The sequence below is a fragment of the Onychomys torridus genome, chromosome 4, assembly GCF_903995425.1.
Source record: "Onychomys torridus chromosome 4, mOncTor1.1, whole genome shotgun sequence".
Taxonomy (NCBI): Eukaryota; Metazoa; Chordata; class Mammalia; order Rodentia; family Cricetidae; genus Onychomys; species Onychomys torridus.
In genome coordinates, this window is record NC_050446.1 from 78730884 (window position 1) to 78745388 (window position 14505).

General features: G+C 42.3%; 1 protein-coding gene across 1 annotated transcript in view; it reads left to right on the top strand.

The window, feature by feature from the left end:
* The first annotated feature begins 2262 nt into the window (after positions 1–2262).
* The window catches only part of Fbxo3 (F-box protein 3), a 35723-nt gene continuing 23480 nt past the window's right edge, over positions 2263–14505 (top strand). The window contains 4 exon segments of the mRNA XM_036184109.1: positions 2263–2391; positions 4846–4891; positions 4893–4936; positions 8905–9068. Of these exon segments, the coding sequence (XP_036040002.1) occupies positions 2288–2391; positions 4846–4891; positions 4893–4936; positions 8905–9068 (358 nt within the window). The 5' untranslated portion in view covers positions 2263–2287.

The window sequence follows — 14505 nt, forward strand, 5'->3', positions numbered from 1 at the left end:
GGTTATAAAAACATTATTGATATGGTGAATTGAGAAAATGCACTTTTGTAGAGGCGTGAGGGAGATCATATCCACTTTTCCAAGCACTTAAGAGAAACTTTCTCCAGGTGATGTTGCTTAGGGAGTAAAGGTACTTGCTACCAAGCCTGATGACCCCAGGTAGAAAATGGAAGGAGAGAATGGATTCCTGCAAGTTGTCCTTTGACCTCCATGGTGTGCTCACATCCATACCTTCCCACACTCAAAATACATACATACATACATATGTAAATGTGATTTTAAAAAAGGAAACTTTCTTTTGGAATTTATAATCATCAAGGAAATGTAGTGACTGTTACAATAACAAGCTTGGGAAATTAACATTTATTAACAAGGGTTATTATCTTTAACCCATGACAAGTGGGGTGGTTTTTGGAGATGAGGACCAATTCACAGAACTTAGATACAGATAACTAATGTACCATCTCATGACTAGTGAAGTAAGTGACTGGTATGTGAAGTCCAGGTCTTTGGATTTCCCAAGCCTCTCTATTGAACAGCCCCTGTGAAACCAACGGAAAAGAAGAATTTACTCCTTGGTCCGTGATCCCATCCATCACTCTTCTCCCACACCCACCTTAATATCATTTCTACAAAGCTGAAGAATCACATCTTCCCGTCCTCCAGTGGTCTCATTCAGTTCAGCCCCTCATGCTTGTAGTCCCAAATCTGAGTTTATAAAAGAAAAATTAAAAAATTCAATTTCCGTACATTTTACCCTTAAGCTGAAAATTTGCCATGCCAACCAAGTGAAGTGAAAGTAGCTGATAGAAACTCATCAGAGGGGTGGGAGAGACCGTATCCTCCGTCCTCCTAATGTTAGAACTAAGTTTGAGGTCTCAAAGACAGAGCCCACCACTCCAACTGTGTGTCTGGACAAGACATATATTGATGAAGAGGGTGTGCTCAAGCCAGGCGGTGGTGGCTCAGGCCTTTAATCCCAACACTCGGGAGGCAGAGGCAGCCGGAGCTCCATGAGTTTGAGGCCAACCTGGGCTACAGAGTGCCTTCCAGGAATGGAGCAAAGCTACACAGAGAAACCCTGTCTCGAAGAGGAAAAGACACTTCAAGTCAGGCAGTGCTTCTGGCTTTTATTCTAATTCTGGTAGTGACTGTGTCTTTCCCATTGGTGGGGTCCAACCTCAGTCTTAATTGGCTAGTCTGAAAACAAAATGGCACACAGGAAACAAAGAGGAAGGGGAAGGGGGTCACAACGGCAGGCTGTCAAATTACTGGAAAGTGTTGTTTGCTGTTGTGTTTTTGTTTTCAAGTCAGGTTTTCTCCGTGTAGCCCTGGCTATCCTGGAAGTCACTCTGTAGACCAGGCTGGCTCAAACCTCCAGCTCAGAGATCTGCCTGCCTCTGCCTCCCTAGTGCTGGGATTAAAGGAGTGCATCACCACCACCTGACTCAAATTACTGGAAGGTTTTTCTGGTGGAGGGGATTAAAACATTTGTATAAGAGTCTTACGAGATGGGGGGGGGGTATAAAAATAATTAAATTCCTTGTCCTAAATACAAGTCTTATTACTTGATGGAAAAGATTCATATTTGATTATTTCTTACACTAAGTAGTTGGGAGAAACTATCTCTGCGATGCGGGTAGGTTTAGAAACCTAGTGGTAAAAGCTTTGGAAATTAACATTTGTTGGTTATCTAGACAAGGAATTTACCCAGAGATTATTTTCATTTTTAGGACCATTTTGCTTTGTGGGCAGGGGTAGAATTATAGTCTCCCGATGATTTCGAAGTTGGAGTGCCTTTCCCTGTGTCTCTCCCTGCTATTCCTTCCCTACTAAGTGGAAAAGACAGCAAGGCAGCGAGCGGGTGGGGGTGGAGCGGGGAAATCTTGAGACCCGCAACAAAGTTCATGGATTGGAAATGCAGCCGTGGCTTTGGGACGCAAAGGCCCGGGATGATTAGCGTGAGGTTTAGGAAGAGGCTTTGAGAATACGACATAGAAAATGGCAGGAAGAAGAGAGAGAGAGAGAGAGCGAAGACTCGGGAATAGCCTGGCGGGGTTCAGGGCTGAGCTTAGGAGACCGGCTGCGGAGGGAAGTGCGCATCAGCAGAGAAGCAGACAGGGCGCCAGACAGCAGCACTCCGCAGGGCCGGCCGCGGGGGTGGGCGGGGCATCCGGGGGCGGGGCCGGCTGACAGTTACATAACTAACCTGTGCCAGCGGCCGCCGAGCGGTTCGGGCGGCGGGGGCGGGGCCGGGGTGGGGCCAGGCTGCAGCGGGCCGGGCAAGATGGCTGCCGTGGAGGCCGAGCTCGGGCCGTTCACCCTGGAGTCGCTGCCCACCGACCCCCTTCTGCTCATCTTATCCTTCGTGGACTACAGGGACCTAATCAAGTAATGGGGCGGTGCTCGTGGCAGGGGTGGGGACGTGGAAGGAAGCGGCGGAGGAGGCAGGGAAGGAGGCCCCGGGTCGCCGACGGGACGCGGGCTTCCTCTGCAGCAGAGGGTGACTGCAGGGCAGCCGTTATCCTGCAGAGCCACCGCGGGGGCTGCGGGAGACGCGGAGGAGGGGGCTGGGCATTCAGGCCTTACTCCTGCCCGGGTACTTAGCGCCCTCTGCCCCCAGCCTTGGCCGGTTTGCCCAGGAGAGCGGTGGCTCCTCGGTGCGGCACGCCGCGGACCCTCGCTGGCCCTTTGGGGCCTGGTCTGGCGCCGTGGAAAGGCCGCTGTCCCGGCCCACGCGCATCTCTGTCGGGCCTGGGGTCCAGGATGACCAGAGCCCGCGTGGGCAGGTAGAACGCGCGCCTGGAGGCCTGCGACCTTCTGATTCCCCCTGACGCCCCGGTGGTCACCGGCAGCATGCACTTTCTCTTGTGTTTGCGACTTTTTTGGCTGTCAGTCTTCCTCCTTGCGGGGGGGTGGTTGGATTTTGTGTTTTGTCACCGACTTCCGGTGAGGCCTTACAGGTGACTGCAGCTACCCCAGGCCTTCCCAAATCACCAACATTTGCTCCAAAAAAAATAAACAACCGGCCTGCTAGTAGGGGTGGCCAAAGCCCAAAGCCCAATTCTTTCAGAGAACCGGACTGTTTAGGTTGCAGAAAGAAATGGCGCTGCTGTTGCCCCCCCCCCCCCTCCGTGATAGGATTGTTTACATCCTTGACAGCATGGCCAGGGGGTCTTGTGCTTCCGTGTATGTTTGTAGAGGAGACAAAAAGGCCCTCTCATACGGGGGAGACACAGTTTTGGTTTTTGATTGATTACTGGATCCTGGCCGTTTGATGATTGTGTCCTCGGGTTTTAGGGGCCTTTTAGAGGTACAGGTTTCTTGGAGTACAGTTTGGTTGGCCTAGCTAAGTGGTGGCAGAGGTATTTCCTGGGTTTTCTGCTATGGCCTCCACTCGTACCTGCTAACACTTGTTTTTTCAGAAAACACATTTCCGCCTACTCAGCCTGTACTAAAGCAGAGAAAGTTTTTCTGTAGAAAAGGCTGTACAGCTCAAATTGATTTCATCTGGAATACTCTCTTGCTGTAACTTACCTTGACAGCCTAATATCTTTGATTGCTGCCACAGTTCCCTTCCGAAGACGAACCTGCCTGTCATTCTTCGTAAAAGCCCATAACAGCCCTGTTTACAGACTGTACCCTGAGCTTCTGCAGTATTTCAGGCCCTTATCTTCCAGCTTATTATCTAAGGCCTTTCAGGCCTTCCTCCACTATCGTGTTTGCACAGTCCATTCTAGCTAGAGCAGACATCAGGCGGCATACCACACACTTGCACACTGTTGTGTAAGCTCTGCTCCTTGTCTGGAATAGTTCACTCTCCTCAACTTGGCAACCTTACTCTCCCACCATCTTCCTTAGCTACAGTTTGTCCTAACAGTGTGCACTTCTAGAGTGTAAGGATTGTTTATTTTTGGATTCAGTTGTTCAATCAATTTTTTTTTTTTTTGGAGTGCCTGCCATGTGTTGGTTAAATGTAGGCATACAATAGTGAATTAGAGAGATAGGGTCTTTTTTGATGTAGCTGAAATACTGTAGTCAACATGGAAAGTCAAACAAGCGCATAATTACAAGAGCCACCGTGGTGTGTGTGTGTGTGTGTGTGTGTGTGTGTGTGTGTGTGTAAGGAATACACATGTTGCACTGCTGGAATGTGGAGGTCGGGATGACTAACTTGTGCAAGAGGAAAGTGTGGCAGAGTGCTGGTCTGTCCTAGTGAAGGGAATCGTGTTGAGAGGCTCACGGTCTGTTAATAGTAGTGTGGCCGGTTCAACTAGAAAAACTGGAAAGCTGTTTGTGCTAAAGGTAGTAATGACTAGCAGACCGACTGCATGGAGGGTGCCTGAGATCATGTAGCCTCTTGGAAGAATAGATTTTAGTTCAAAGCTTTAGGTAGTAATCAGAATTTTAAACTGGAGTGCCGTGACTCCTCCATCAATGTTTGTGGAAATGAGTGGAGTTGAATACTATTTTTGTCTACAGACTCATCCAGCATACTGCAGCGTCTTTCTTGCCCAGTACAGTCCAGCTTTGCCAAGTGTCTAACCTGTTGCCAGGGCCTAACAGTTTTGGTGCATATTTGCTCGAGTGTGGTGGGTTAAACTGTTTTAATCTACTGGGAATTGAGTTTGATTTGCGATAGTATGTTACTTTCTCCTTATTATTCACAGGGCAATTATATTAACTCACCCATTAAATGATTTGAAAAGATACTGCATTGCAGCTATATAGGTAGTAGTAAGTAGGGATGAGAACAAGGGCATCAAACAGAATGTAACCCTGCCTATTTTAATCTGCGTTTCTCATTGTTCTCCCTTTATACTGACTGAACCTGGTCCCTGCCAGTTGTGGTCACGTCAGTCGAAGACTCAGCCAGCTCTCAACTCATGATCCCACTGTGGAGAAGACACTGCAAAAAGTACTGGCTGATAACTGAGTGAGTGTTCTGTGAGCATTTGTTCTTTTGTGGGTGTAGGCTATAGGCTACGGTGTAGTTATTTATTTATTTATTTTTTTAAGAGTAAATTTTTCATTGTTGTTAGAGACAGCAACTCATTCTCTAGTCTGGGCTGGCCTCAACCTGTTGTTTGAATCTTAAATGGTCTTACTAATAGAAAACCCTGAGCCAGATATTGGGGTGAATGCTAAAAGATCAGAGAAGCAGAACAAGCCACAGCCACCTCACCTCACCAACTCCTCAGCAGATCCTGTTTCCTCAGACTGAAAGCCTCTGAGTCCTCACCTGAAAGGCCTCAGCCAAAAAGAGCTGTTAGTTCCTGTCTCCTCACACCTTATATACCTTTTTCCACCCTGCCATACTTCCTGGGATTCAAGGTGTGTGCCACCACTGCCTGACCTGTGTCCAATCTAGTGGCTTGTTCTGTCGTCTGCTCCTCAGGCGGGCTTTATTAGGGTACACGATGTATCACCATGTGGTGACCTTGTGGCAGCGCTTCCTCTTCAGCCTCTGCTGTGTTAGCGTTACAAGGGTGAGCTACCACACTTGGCCTAGGGCACTGGTTCTCAATCTTCCTAGTGCTGCGGCCTTTCACACACTTCCTCCATAGTGTGGTGACCCCAACCATACGATTATTTTCATTGCTAATTTATAACTGTAATTTTGCTACTGTTATGAGTTAAAATGTAAATATCTGATATGCAGGATGGTCTTAGGGGACCCCTGTGAAAGGGTCATTCAGCCCCCAAAGGGGTCATGACCCACAGGTTGAGAACTCCTGCACTAGAGTAATTTTTAATTGATATGCAATAATTGCTCATGTTTATGGGATAAAGTGTAATTCAGTACATATTTACAATGTTTAAGAAGTCAGGCTCATTAGTATTTCCAGCTCTTTAAGTTCATTGTACTTGGAGGTTTCCAGTACCACCTTCTTAGTTCTTTATAACGTGTTATAAAACATACAGTAAATTGTAGTAAACTGTAGCCATTGCCCACTAATACTTCTCCTTTCTAGTTAACTCTGTTTCCAGTGATGTTCTGAACCCCTTGCTGTCTTCCCTTTCCAGCCTGTAGTGCAGAATATATAATTTTGAATCCTTACCTTGAGTACCATAATACTACTATGTACTGGTTTTCCTTTCTAACACTAGTACTGGGTCCAGTCAAAGTTACCACATTGCCAGAATAAAAATGTAGATGACAGTGGGATTTAGGAGAAGTAGAAGAAAAGGCAGGGATACCTAACATGCCTCTTCAATTGTGGGAAGTCAGGACCACTAATGTTGGTGGAGAACTATAGGTTCTAAGTGTGTGTATGTAATACAGTTAATATATATTTAATATTTAATATGTTTTGGGTTTTTGAGACAGGGTTTCTCTGTGTAGCCCTGGCTATCCTGGAATTCGCTTTGTAGATCAGTCTGACTTCGAACTAAGTATATTATTTGAAGCTGAAAGCATTAGTTCTACCAAGGGAAAAGTTAATAATAGCTATCAAGCATTGGGTGGAGGAAGAATGAGGAAGGAAGAATTTTAAGTATTGATATATCCTCATCTTTCACTTAGGGACATGTAGATGGAAGTTTCTGTTCTACCAGCAGCTCCCAAATAAACACACTGAGGTTTATATTAATTATAAATGCTTGGCCAATAGCTCAGGCTTATTACTAACTAGCTCTTACATTTTAAGTTAACCCATATTCCTTATTTATGCTCTGCCACATGGTACCTTTATTAACATGGCTTGTTCATCTCCTGCTCCCCCTGCATCTGGCTGGTAACTCCAGACTCTGCCCTTTTTCCTCCCAGCATTCTCCTAGTCTGGCTCTCCTGCCTAACCTTATTCTGTTCACTATTGACCAGTCAGCTTCTTTATTAAACCAACCACAGGGACAAATTTTCACAGGATTATTCCACAGCAAAGGCATCACTCATACATGTAAAATTTGTAAATCAAGAACCAGAGTATAAGGATTTAGAAATATAGGAGCAATTTCCATAAATAACTTCTAAAGGCTTAGAACTAAAGACTTCTTTTTGGTTTGATTTTTGTTTGTTTTAAGACAGGGTTTCTCAAGACTTAAAAAAAAAAAAAATCAAAAGCTCAGTTTTTACAGTGCTGGATATTGTACCCAGTACCTCACTCATGCTAGGCAAGCATTCTGCAGTTGAGTTACAGCACCAGCCTTGTTGCTAGCTGTATGTATTTATGTTAATGATATATATTAATAAAATGATGTTTTATTCCCTCCTTATACCCCTTTGCCCAAACCAAACTGAAACTGAACAAAAACCACACCTGGAGTCCAGCACTTGGGGGACTGTAGTACAAGACCCTGAATATATGGCTAACCTGAACTACATATACTGTTCCAGAAAAACAAAATAACCTCTGCTCTGATGTGTTCTTTCGTTCACATCTAAACCTTGAATTTTGCAGCTCTTGTCTGCACTATAGCACCCATCATGACCCCAAGCCAGAGTTCGGGGTCACCCCAAGTCTTCTATCTCCCTGCATTTGCTGAGACCACTGGCCTTCCCAGTTAGTGCTTCCTTCTGGCTCCCATCCTCCTCGCTCTTTTCACCTGGTACCACAGCTGTCTGCAGTCTGTGGCCTCTCACCAGGTCTACTTCAGAGCTTTCCCAAGTCTTCTGTAACGTTTCTAGTTTTCACCCTTAAATCTACCCCTGCATCCCAAACCACAGCTTCAGCCCTCCCCTTTCAACTTCCCCTTAAGCCCTTCAGTGGGCTGCATTTTCTGTAGGGAGGAGCCCAAGCTCAGTTGACATACTCAAGTGTCTTTTGTGGTTGCTTCTCCTCTGTTAAGTTTGCACTGCATTCTTTGTTTATGATCAGACTGTCTACTTTCTGAACAGAAAAAAGTGCATTTTTTAATATTCTCAGTGGCCAAATGAACACTCAATAAATGTTTATATAATTAAAGCAAGGAAAGATGTTAAATTATGTATTTGTCTTGATTTACAATTCTCTGATCCAGTGTAGATGTGCTAGAGCAATATTATGCTATTCTAAATATTCTCAAAAATGGGACAACTACTTGTGCCATATATATGTGTGTGTGTGTGTGTGTGTGTGTGTGTGTGTGTGTGTGTATATATATATATATATATATATATATATATATATTAATTTTTAATTTTTTTCGAGACAAGGTTTCTCTGTGTAGTCCTGGCTGTCCTGGAACTCACTCTCTAGACCAGGCTGGTCTTGAACTCTCAGAGATCCGCCTGCCTCTGCCTCCCGAGTCCTGGGATTAAAGATGTGTACCACCACCCAGTGCCTTTTATATGTTTATAATTAAGGCCAGGTTCAGTAGCACACACCTGTAACCTCAGCACTTGGAAGGTAGAGGCAGGGGAATCATAGTTCATGCCAGCCAGAGCTACATGAGACTCTGTCTCAAAAAAAATTTTTTTTAACTGATTACGTCTTTAGGAGTAAGTTGAAATTTGTACTGACATACTATTCACATATTTTGTTAAGAACTGGGAAACTTGGGGAAAACTTGAGTAGAAAACCAGAAAGTGACTAATAAATAACCCCACCATGACAGTAGTAGCTATTAAAGTTTTTGATGCCTCACTTCTTGCTATCTAGTTCTCTTTGTAGCTAAAATAAGTTAGGAAAATAAAAAGGCCGAGTAACCACAAACTCCCAATAAAAGTGTGTTGGTAGGTATCAAAAATATGTGCTAAGCTGGGTTTGTGGTACACATTTCTAATCCTAGCATGTGACATCTAGAGGCATGAAGATCAGAAGTTTAGGGCTATCCTTAGCTGCATAGCTAGGTGAAGGCCAGCCTGTACTATATATGACCCTCTCTCAGAAAGCAAAGGAAAAGAAAAAGTACATGTTAAAATCATTTCAAAGGATTTTTTAATCTTGGTTTTATTTATTTATTTACTTTTTTACATCTATTTAGGGAGGAGAAATCCCGGAAGAAACAGTGCTGGAAATCTCTCTTCATAGCTGCTTACTCAGATGTAGGAAGATACATTGACCATTATGCTGCTATTAAAAAGGCCTGGGATGACCTCAAGAAGTACTTGGAGCCCAGGTGTCCTCGGATGGTTTTATCTCTGAAAGGTACTGGGAATACAGGGTCTCCCATCCATATTTTAGTTAGTATAGCCAGAGTAATTTAAATTACTTTGGATCTGTCATGTACCTGGGCTAATCCAACCTCTTCTAGTTCACCGTTCACATTTTGTTAATAGCCAAGGAAGTATAGTGCTGACATTGTTAAAAGGATCTTGCCCTTTTTCGGTTGGCCTGGAAACCCATACAATTATTAGATAAAAAGCTAAACTACTTTATATTTGTTTTATATAAAGAAACAATGCTAAGATTGCTTGAGAATAACCATTATAATTTATTTTTATTTTTGCAATGATGATGAATGAGCCTAGGGCCTCATGCATTTTAGGCAATATTCTACCATGGAACTGTAACCCCAGTCCTAAAAGATGATGATTGTTGTTGTTATTGTTTTGTGTATATGGATGTGGTGTCCATGTGTCATGTTCACATATGCGCTCACATCCATATTTGGAGGCCAGAGGGCATCACTGGCTTGCTCTCCACTTTATATACTGAGGTAGGGTCTCTTCCTGAGCTCGCTGCTAACTGTGCTAGTCTAGCTAGCCTGCTTACCCCAGGTATTCCTGCCTCTACCTCCCAAATGCTGGAGTACAGCTGGGCTGCCTCACCTGCTCAACTTCAGTGTGGTCTCTGGGGATCCAAACTCAAGTCCTCATGCTTAAGTGACAAGACATGCCTTCTGCGGCCCACAAGGTGAATTTTTAATTGAAAACTTGTATCAATACCATTTCTTGTTTGATGTCTGTCAAATGTTAGGAAAGAACCTGGGTCTTTACACATGTTAACACAGAGTAAGGACAACTCTTCATTTATTCTTTACAAAGGAGTAAAACTAAGAATTGAACTGGAGTCTCTTTGACCAAGAATCTGTGTTCTTTCTATTCACACGTTATTTCTGTTTGATTTGTTAATTAACCCCCATAAAAATACTTTTATAACTGTTTACCTTCTTTCCACTTGAAGTTTTTTCAGACTTCTTCACTAAGTGGAACCATGTGTATGCTGTGGTTTTGCTAAGCTAAAATTAGAATCCATTCTCTTTCACTCTTTCATTAGAAGCAGTCTTTTTGAAATATCATTCCCTTTTCTTTCAGATTTCCACTGTAATTTCTCATGAAGAGTGTTACTTTTAGACAAACCATGATTTCACGACAAGGTGCTTAAGTCTGGGTTTGTTAGAAGGCTGAGTAAATGGTCTTAGTAGATGGAGTAGGGTGGAACCCTGGGAGTCTCCCATTAATAATATCTTAACAGCTTATCCTCTAAGAAGAAATGAGTAATAGCTTTCACCTGCATGGGTAGCTACTTCAGGAGCACATAGTTTGAAAGTAAGTTTGCAGTGGTGATAAGTGAAATAGGCAATAGTTATAATAGCACAAAGATAGGCTTGGAACTAATTTCTTTTTTTTTTTTCAAGACATGTTTTTTTTGTGTAGCCCTGACAGTCCTGGAACTCATTCTGTGCACCAGTCTGGCCTTAAACTCACAGAGATCTGTCTGCTTCTGCCTCCTCAGTGCTGGGATCAAAGGCATGTGCCACCACTGCCTGGCAAAACTAAATTTTCATATTACCTCATTTACTTTGCAAAAATCTTGTAAGGAAGATGTTTATTCTCTTTTTGTAGGGATAGTACTTAGGACATAAAAGACCAGGTTTATCATCAGTAAGTAAAAAACAAAGTCAGGAATTGATTAGGGGGGCCTCACTTTGGAAGTGTAATCTTTAACTGTGGTAGAAGGAAGAGGACCCAGCCTATTTTGTTTAGAATTTCTGAGGTTCCTTAAAGGGTCACTCCATATTAGGGCACTAGTAGTGTGAGACTGTCATATGATTGTTCTTTTGGACAGACTTATAGCTCCTTTTTCTTTTGTCTGTTGTTATTCCTGGGCTCCTTGTGTCTGTTCTGTATCCAGCTGTCAGATTCCTTCGCCATGTCTGCTCTACTGCTAGTGCCAGTTCTCAGGGCTTGTCATGAGTTTGGAATAAGGTTAAAGCCTAGTATATCTACAGTGCTGGAAATGCTAGGGATTTCAGGCTTACGACTTTCACCGCTAAGAACCTAGCTGCTGGCTTCAAGTTCCACAGCCCTCATTCAGTTTGAAGGTTATAAAGGTGTCAAATAAAAAGGAAGATTAGCAGGCAAATAGGCATTGGACATGGGGTAATCTTTGTGGAGCATTTTGAGATTGTATTATATTGATGTTCTTAATTGTGTATTTTCAAATCATATTCTCCTTAGAATTGAGTTGGGAGTTTAATAAATAGTCCTTTAAAGGAACAAACAGTAAATATTTAGAGTTTGTGGGACCTATGGTCTCATTGAGACCTGTGTGTTGTGTTTAGTCCTGCTGTTAGGCTGTTGTTTCTGGAAAACAACCATAAATAATACAGAAACAAAAATGGAGTGGCTGGATTCCAATAAAAAGGATTTAGCCTCTCAGCTATAATTTACCAAACCCTGATTAATTACTAGTACCTTCATTTCATATCAGAGAAAGGATACAAAGAGCATTTAGGTGGCCTGTTTGACATCCAATAACTAGTGAGCAACAAAGATAAACTGATCTTGGCTTCTGGTAAATTGTCATGTTTCCTCTCTGACAGGTGAGTATTTATTGAAGCAGTAAGGCACTTTATAAATAATAAGAACATGACCTTTCTTGTAGTCCTTCCTGTAACTCTCTTAGTTGGGTGGTATTAGCTTCTTTTTTGGAGGAGAGACCAAGGTCAAATGGATCACTAACTTCCAGAAAGATCCACAGGAAGTAGTGGAGCCAAGATGAGGACCAGTCTGGCTTATCATAGTACAATGTCTTTTTCAATCTTGATTTTCTTGTATTGTAAACATGTATTTCCTTATCTCTTTTTGTTAATTACGGTGTTTTGTTTGTGTGATTGATTATTTTGGCTTTTGAGACAGGGTTTCTCTGTGTAAAAGCACTGGCTTTCCTGGAACTTATTTTATAGACCAGACTGTCCTTGAACTCACAGAGATCCACCTGCCTCTGCCTCCTGAGCACTGGGCTTAAAGGCCAGTTTTGCACTACCTTGCTTGGCTTCTAAATTCAGGGTTTTTTTTTTTTTTTTTTTTAGAGACAGTGTTTCTCTGTGTAGCCCTGGCTGTCCTGGAATTAGCTCTGTAGACTAGGCTGGCCTCAAACTCACAGAGATCCACCTGTCTCGGCCTCCCAAGCGCTGGGATTAAAGGTGTGCGTCACCACACCCAGCTAACTATTACTTCTAAATCTTATGTATTAAATAGTTTAACATGTAACACATAGAATAGAAACATTAGCTTCTTTCCTTACCCAACATACTACTTCTGGCTTCTATTCTGCTTGGTTTCTTTTCTATTAAACTTCTGGGTTTTTACATTTTCTTTTGTATGTGTATGCAGTGTGTGTGTGTGTGTGTGTGTGTGTGTGTGTGTGTATGTGTATGAACACATGTGCATGTGAAGATCAGAGGTTGATACCTAAGTTGTTTTCCACCTATTTTTTGACACATACTGAACCTGGACTCATGAACTTAACTAGATCGACTGGTCAGTGAGCTGTTGGGATATGCCTGCCTGTGTCTCTAATTTATGGGATTGCAGTGACTCAGCACAGTGCTTGCCTTATAAAGCTCGCTAGGGATCTGAACTCGAGTTCTTATTCTAGACTGAGGCATCTCCCTAACCCCTAGTGTATATATTAGTTTTATATATATATAGTTATATAGTTATTAAAAATTAATATATAAATTTTATAGAGTAATTTAGATTTTCAGAGAGTTCTGTATACTCAATTTCCCTAGTATATTACACTGGAGGACATTTATCAGAACTAAAAATTCATTAATATTTTGTTACTTTTACATTTGATTTAGATTTCATCAGACTTTCCATTAATGTCTTTAGTGTTCTTTCAGGATCCAGTCCAGAATACCACATCACATGTGGCTGTCATTTCTTATTACCTGGCAGTGGTACTTCCTGAGTCTTGTCTTTTATGACTTAGACAGTTTTGAGAAGCACTCATGAGGTATTTTGTAAAAAATATCTCAGATTGGTTTTGTCTGATACTTTCTTCATGGTTGGAGTTGTAGGTTTTTTGGGAAGATTCCTTCAAAGTTGAGATGCTTGCCATCATTAGTGATGTTAACAGATATGTGGCTATGTTCACAAATCATAATGCACAACTCACAGAGTTATCACAAAATGAATGAGTTCATTAAAACTTCCTCCAGATCAAGTAGTAGAGCATTATTTATACCCAGAAGCCCCTTGTGGCCTTCCCTCTTTCATAGAGACAACCCCTGTCCTGACTGCTAATCCATCTAGTGACCTTCTCTTGACTTTATAAATTATGTGGGTAAGTATGTATTTTGGATGAGTTAATTCTATTTTGGTTGTGAGGCTCAATAGTAGTTTCATTTTTGTTACAGACTAGTACTGTATATAAGTAGACTGAGTTTATGTTCATCCTACCATTTGGATATGTGTGTCGTTTCCAGTTCTGACTATTAGAAATAACAACTTGTTATTTTTATGTGTGGAGTGTCTTACTTGCATTATGTCTACATATGCATCTCTGGATAGGCCAGAAGAGGGCACTGGCCCCTGGAGCTGAAGTTAGGATAGTTATTAGCCACCATATGGGTGCTGGGAACTGAACCCACGTCCTCTATAAGAGCTGCAAACGTTCTTAATCGCTGAGCCATCTCTCTGGCCCCTCACTAGGAACTTTACATCTATGTTTGTGAGAGTTTGGCAGGTGATTTTCCTGTCTTGCAGTGTTCTTTGCAGGATTTTGTATCAAATGATGCAGACTTCAAGGGCAGGACTTACTTTAAAATAAGTGAGGGAGCACTGTCTCTTCTGTTCCCTGGGAGAGTTATGTAAACTTGGTCTGATGTATTGCTTAGATGATTAGTAGAACGTGTCAGCAAGCCATTCAGCCCTGGAATTCATTGTGGAAACTTTTCAATTAAGAACTCAATGTCTGTTTAAGTCTTGAGGCTTTCTGCGTTGATAGATTTTTGTTCAGGAAATTGTCTACTTTTGTCCATGTTTTCAGATGTATTTAACATCTTTTCATGCTTAGTAAGTTTTTAGTGATAAAATCTTTTCAATTTCTGATATTAGTTATTATCACTTTTGATGGGTAGGGACTAATCTAGTCCTTTTAAAGAACTGGTGTTTTAGTCCATCTCCTTTACTGTATGGTTTTTTTTTTTTGTAATTGTTGTTGTTAATTTTTTTTCTCTTTGAATTTGCTATGATTCCCTCCTCCCCTGACTTTAAAAATTAATTGTGTGTGTGTGTGTGTGTGTGTGTGTGTGTGTGTGTGTGAGAGAGAGAGAGAGAGAGAGAGAGAGAGAGAGAGAGAGAGAGAGAGAGAGATGTAGAAGCCAGAGGTAATGTTGGATGTCTTCCTT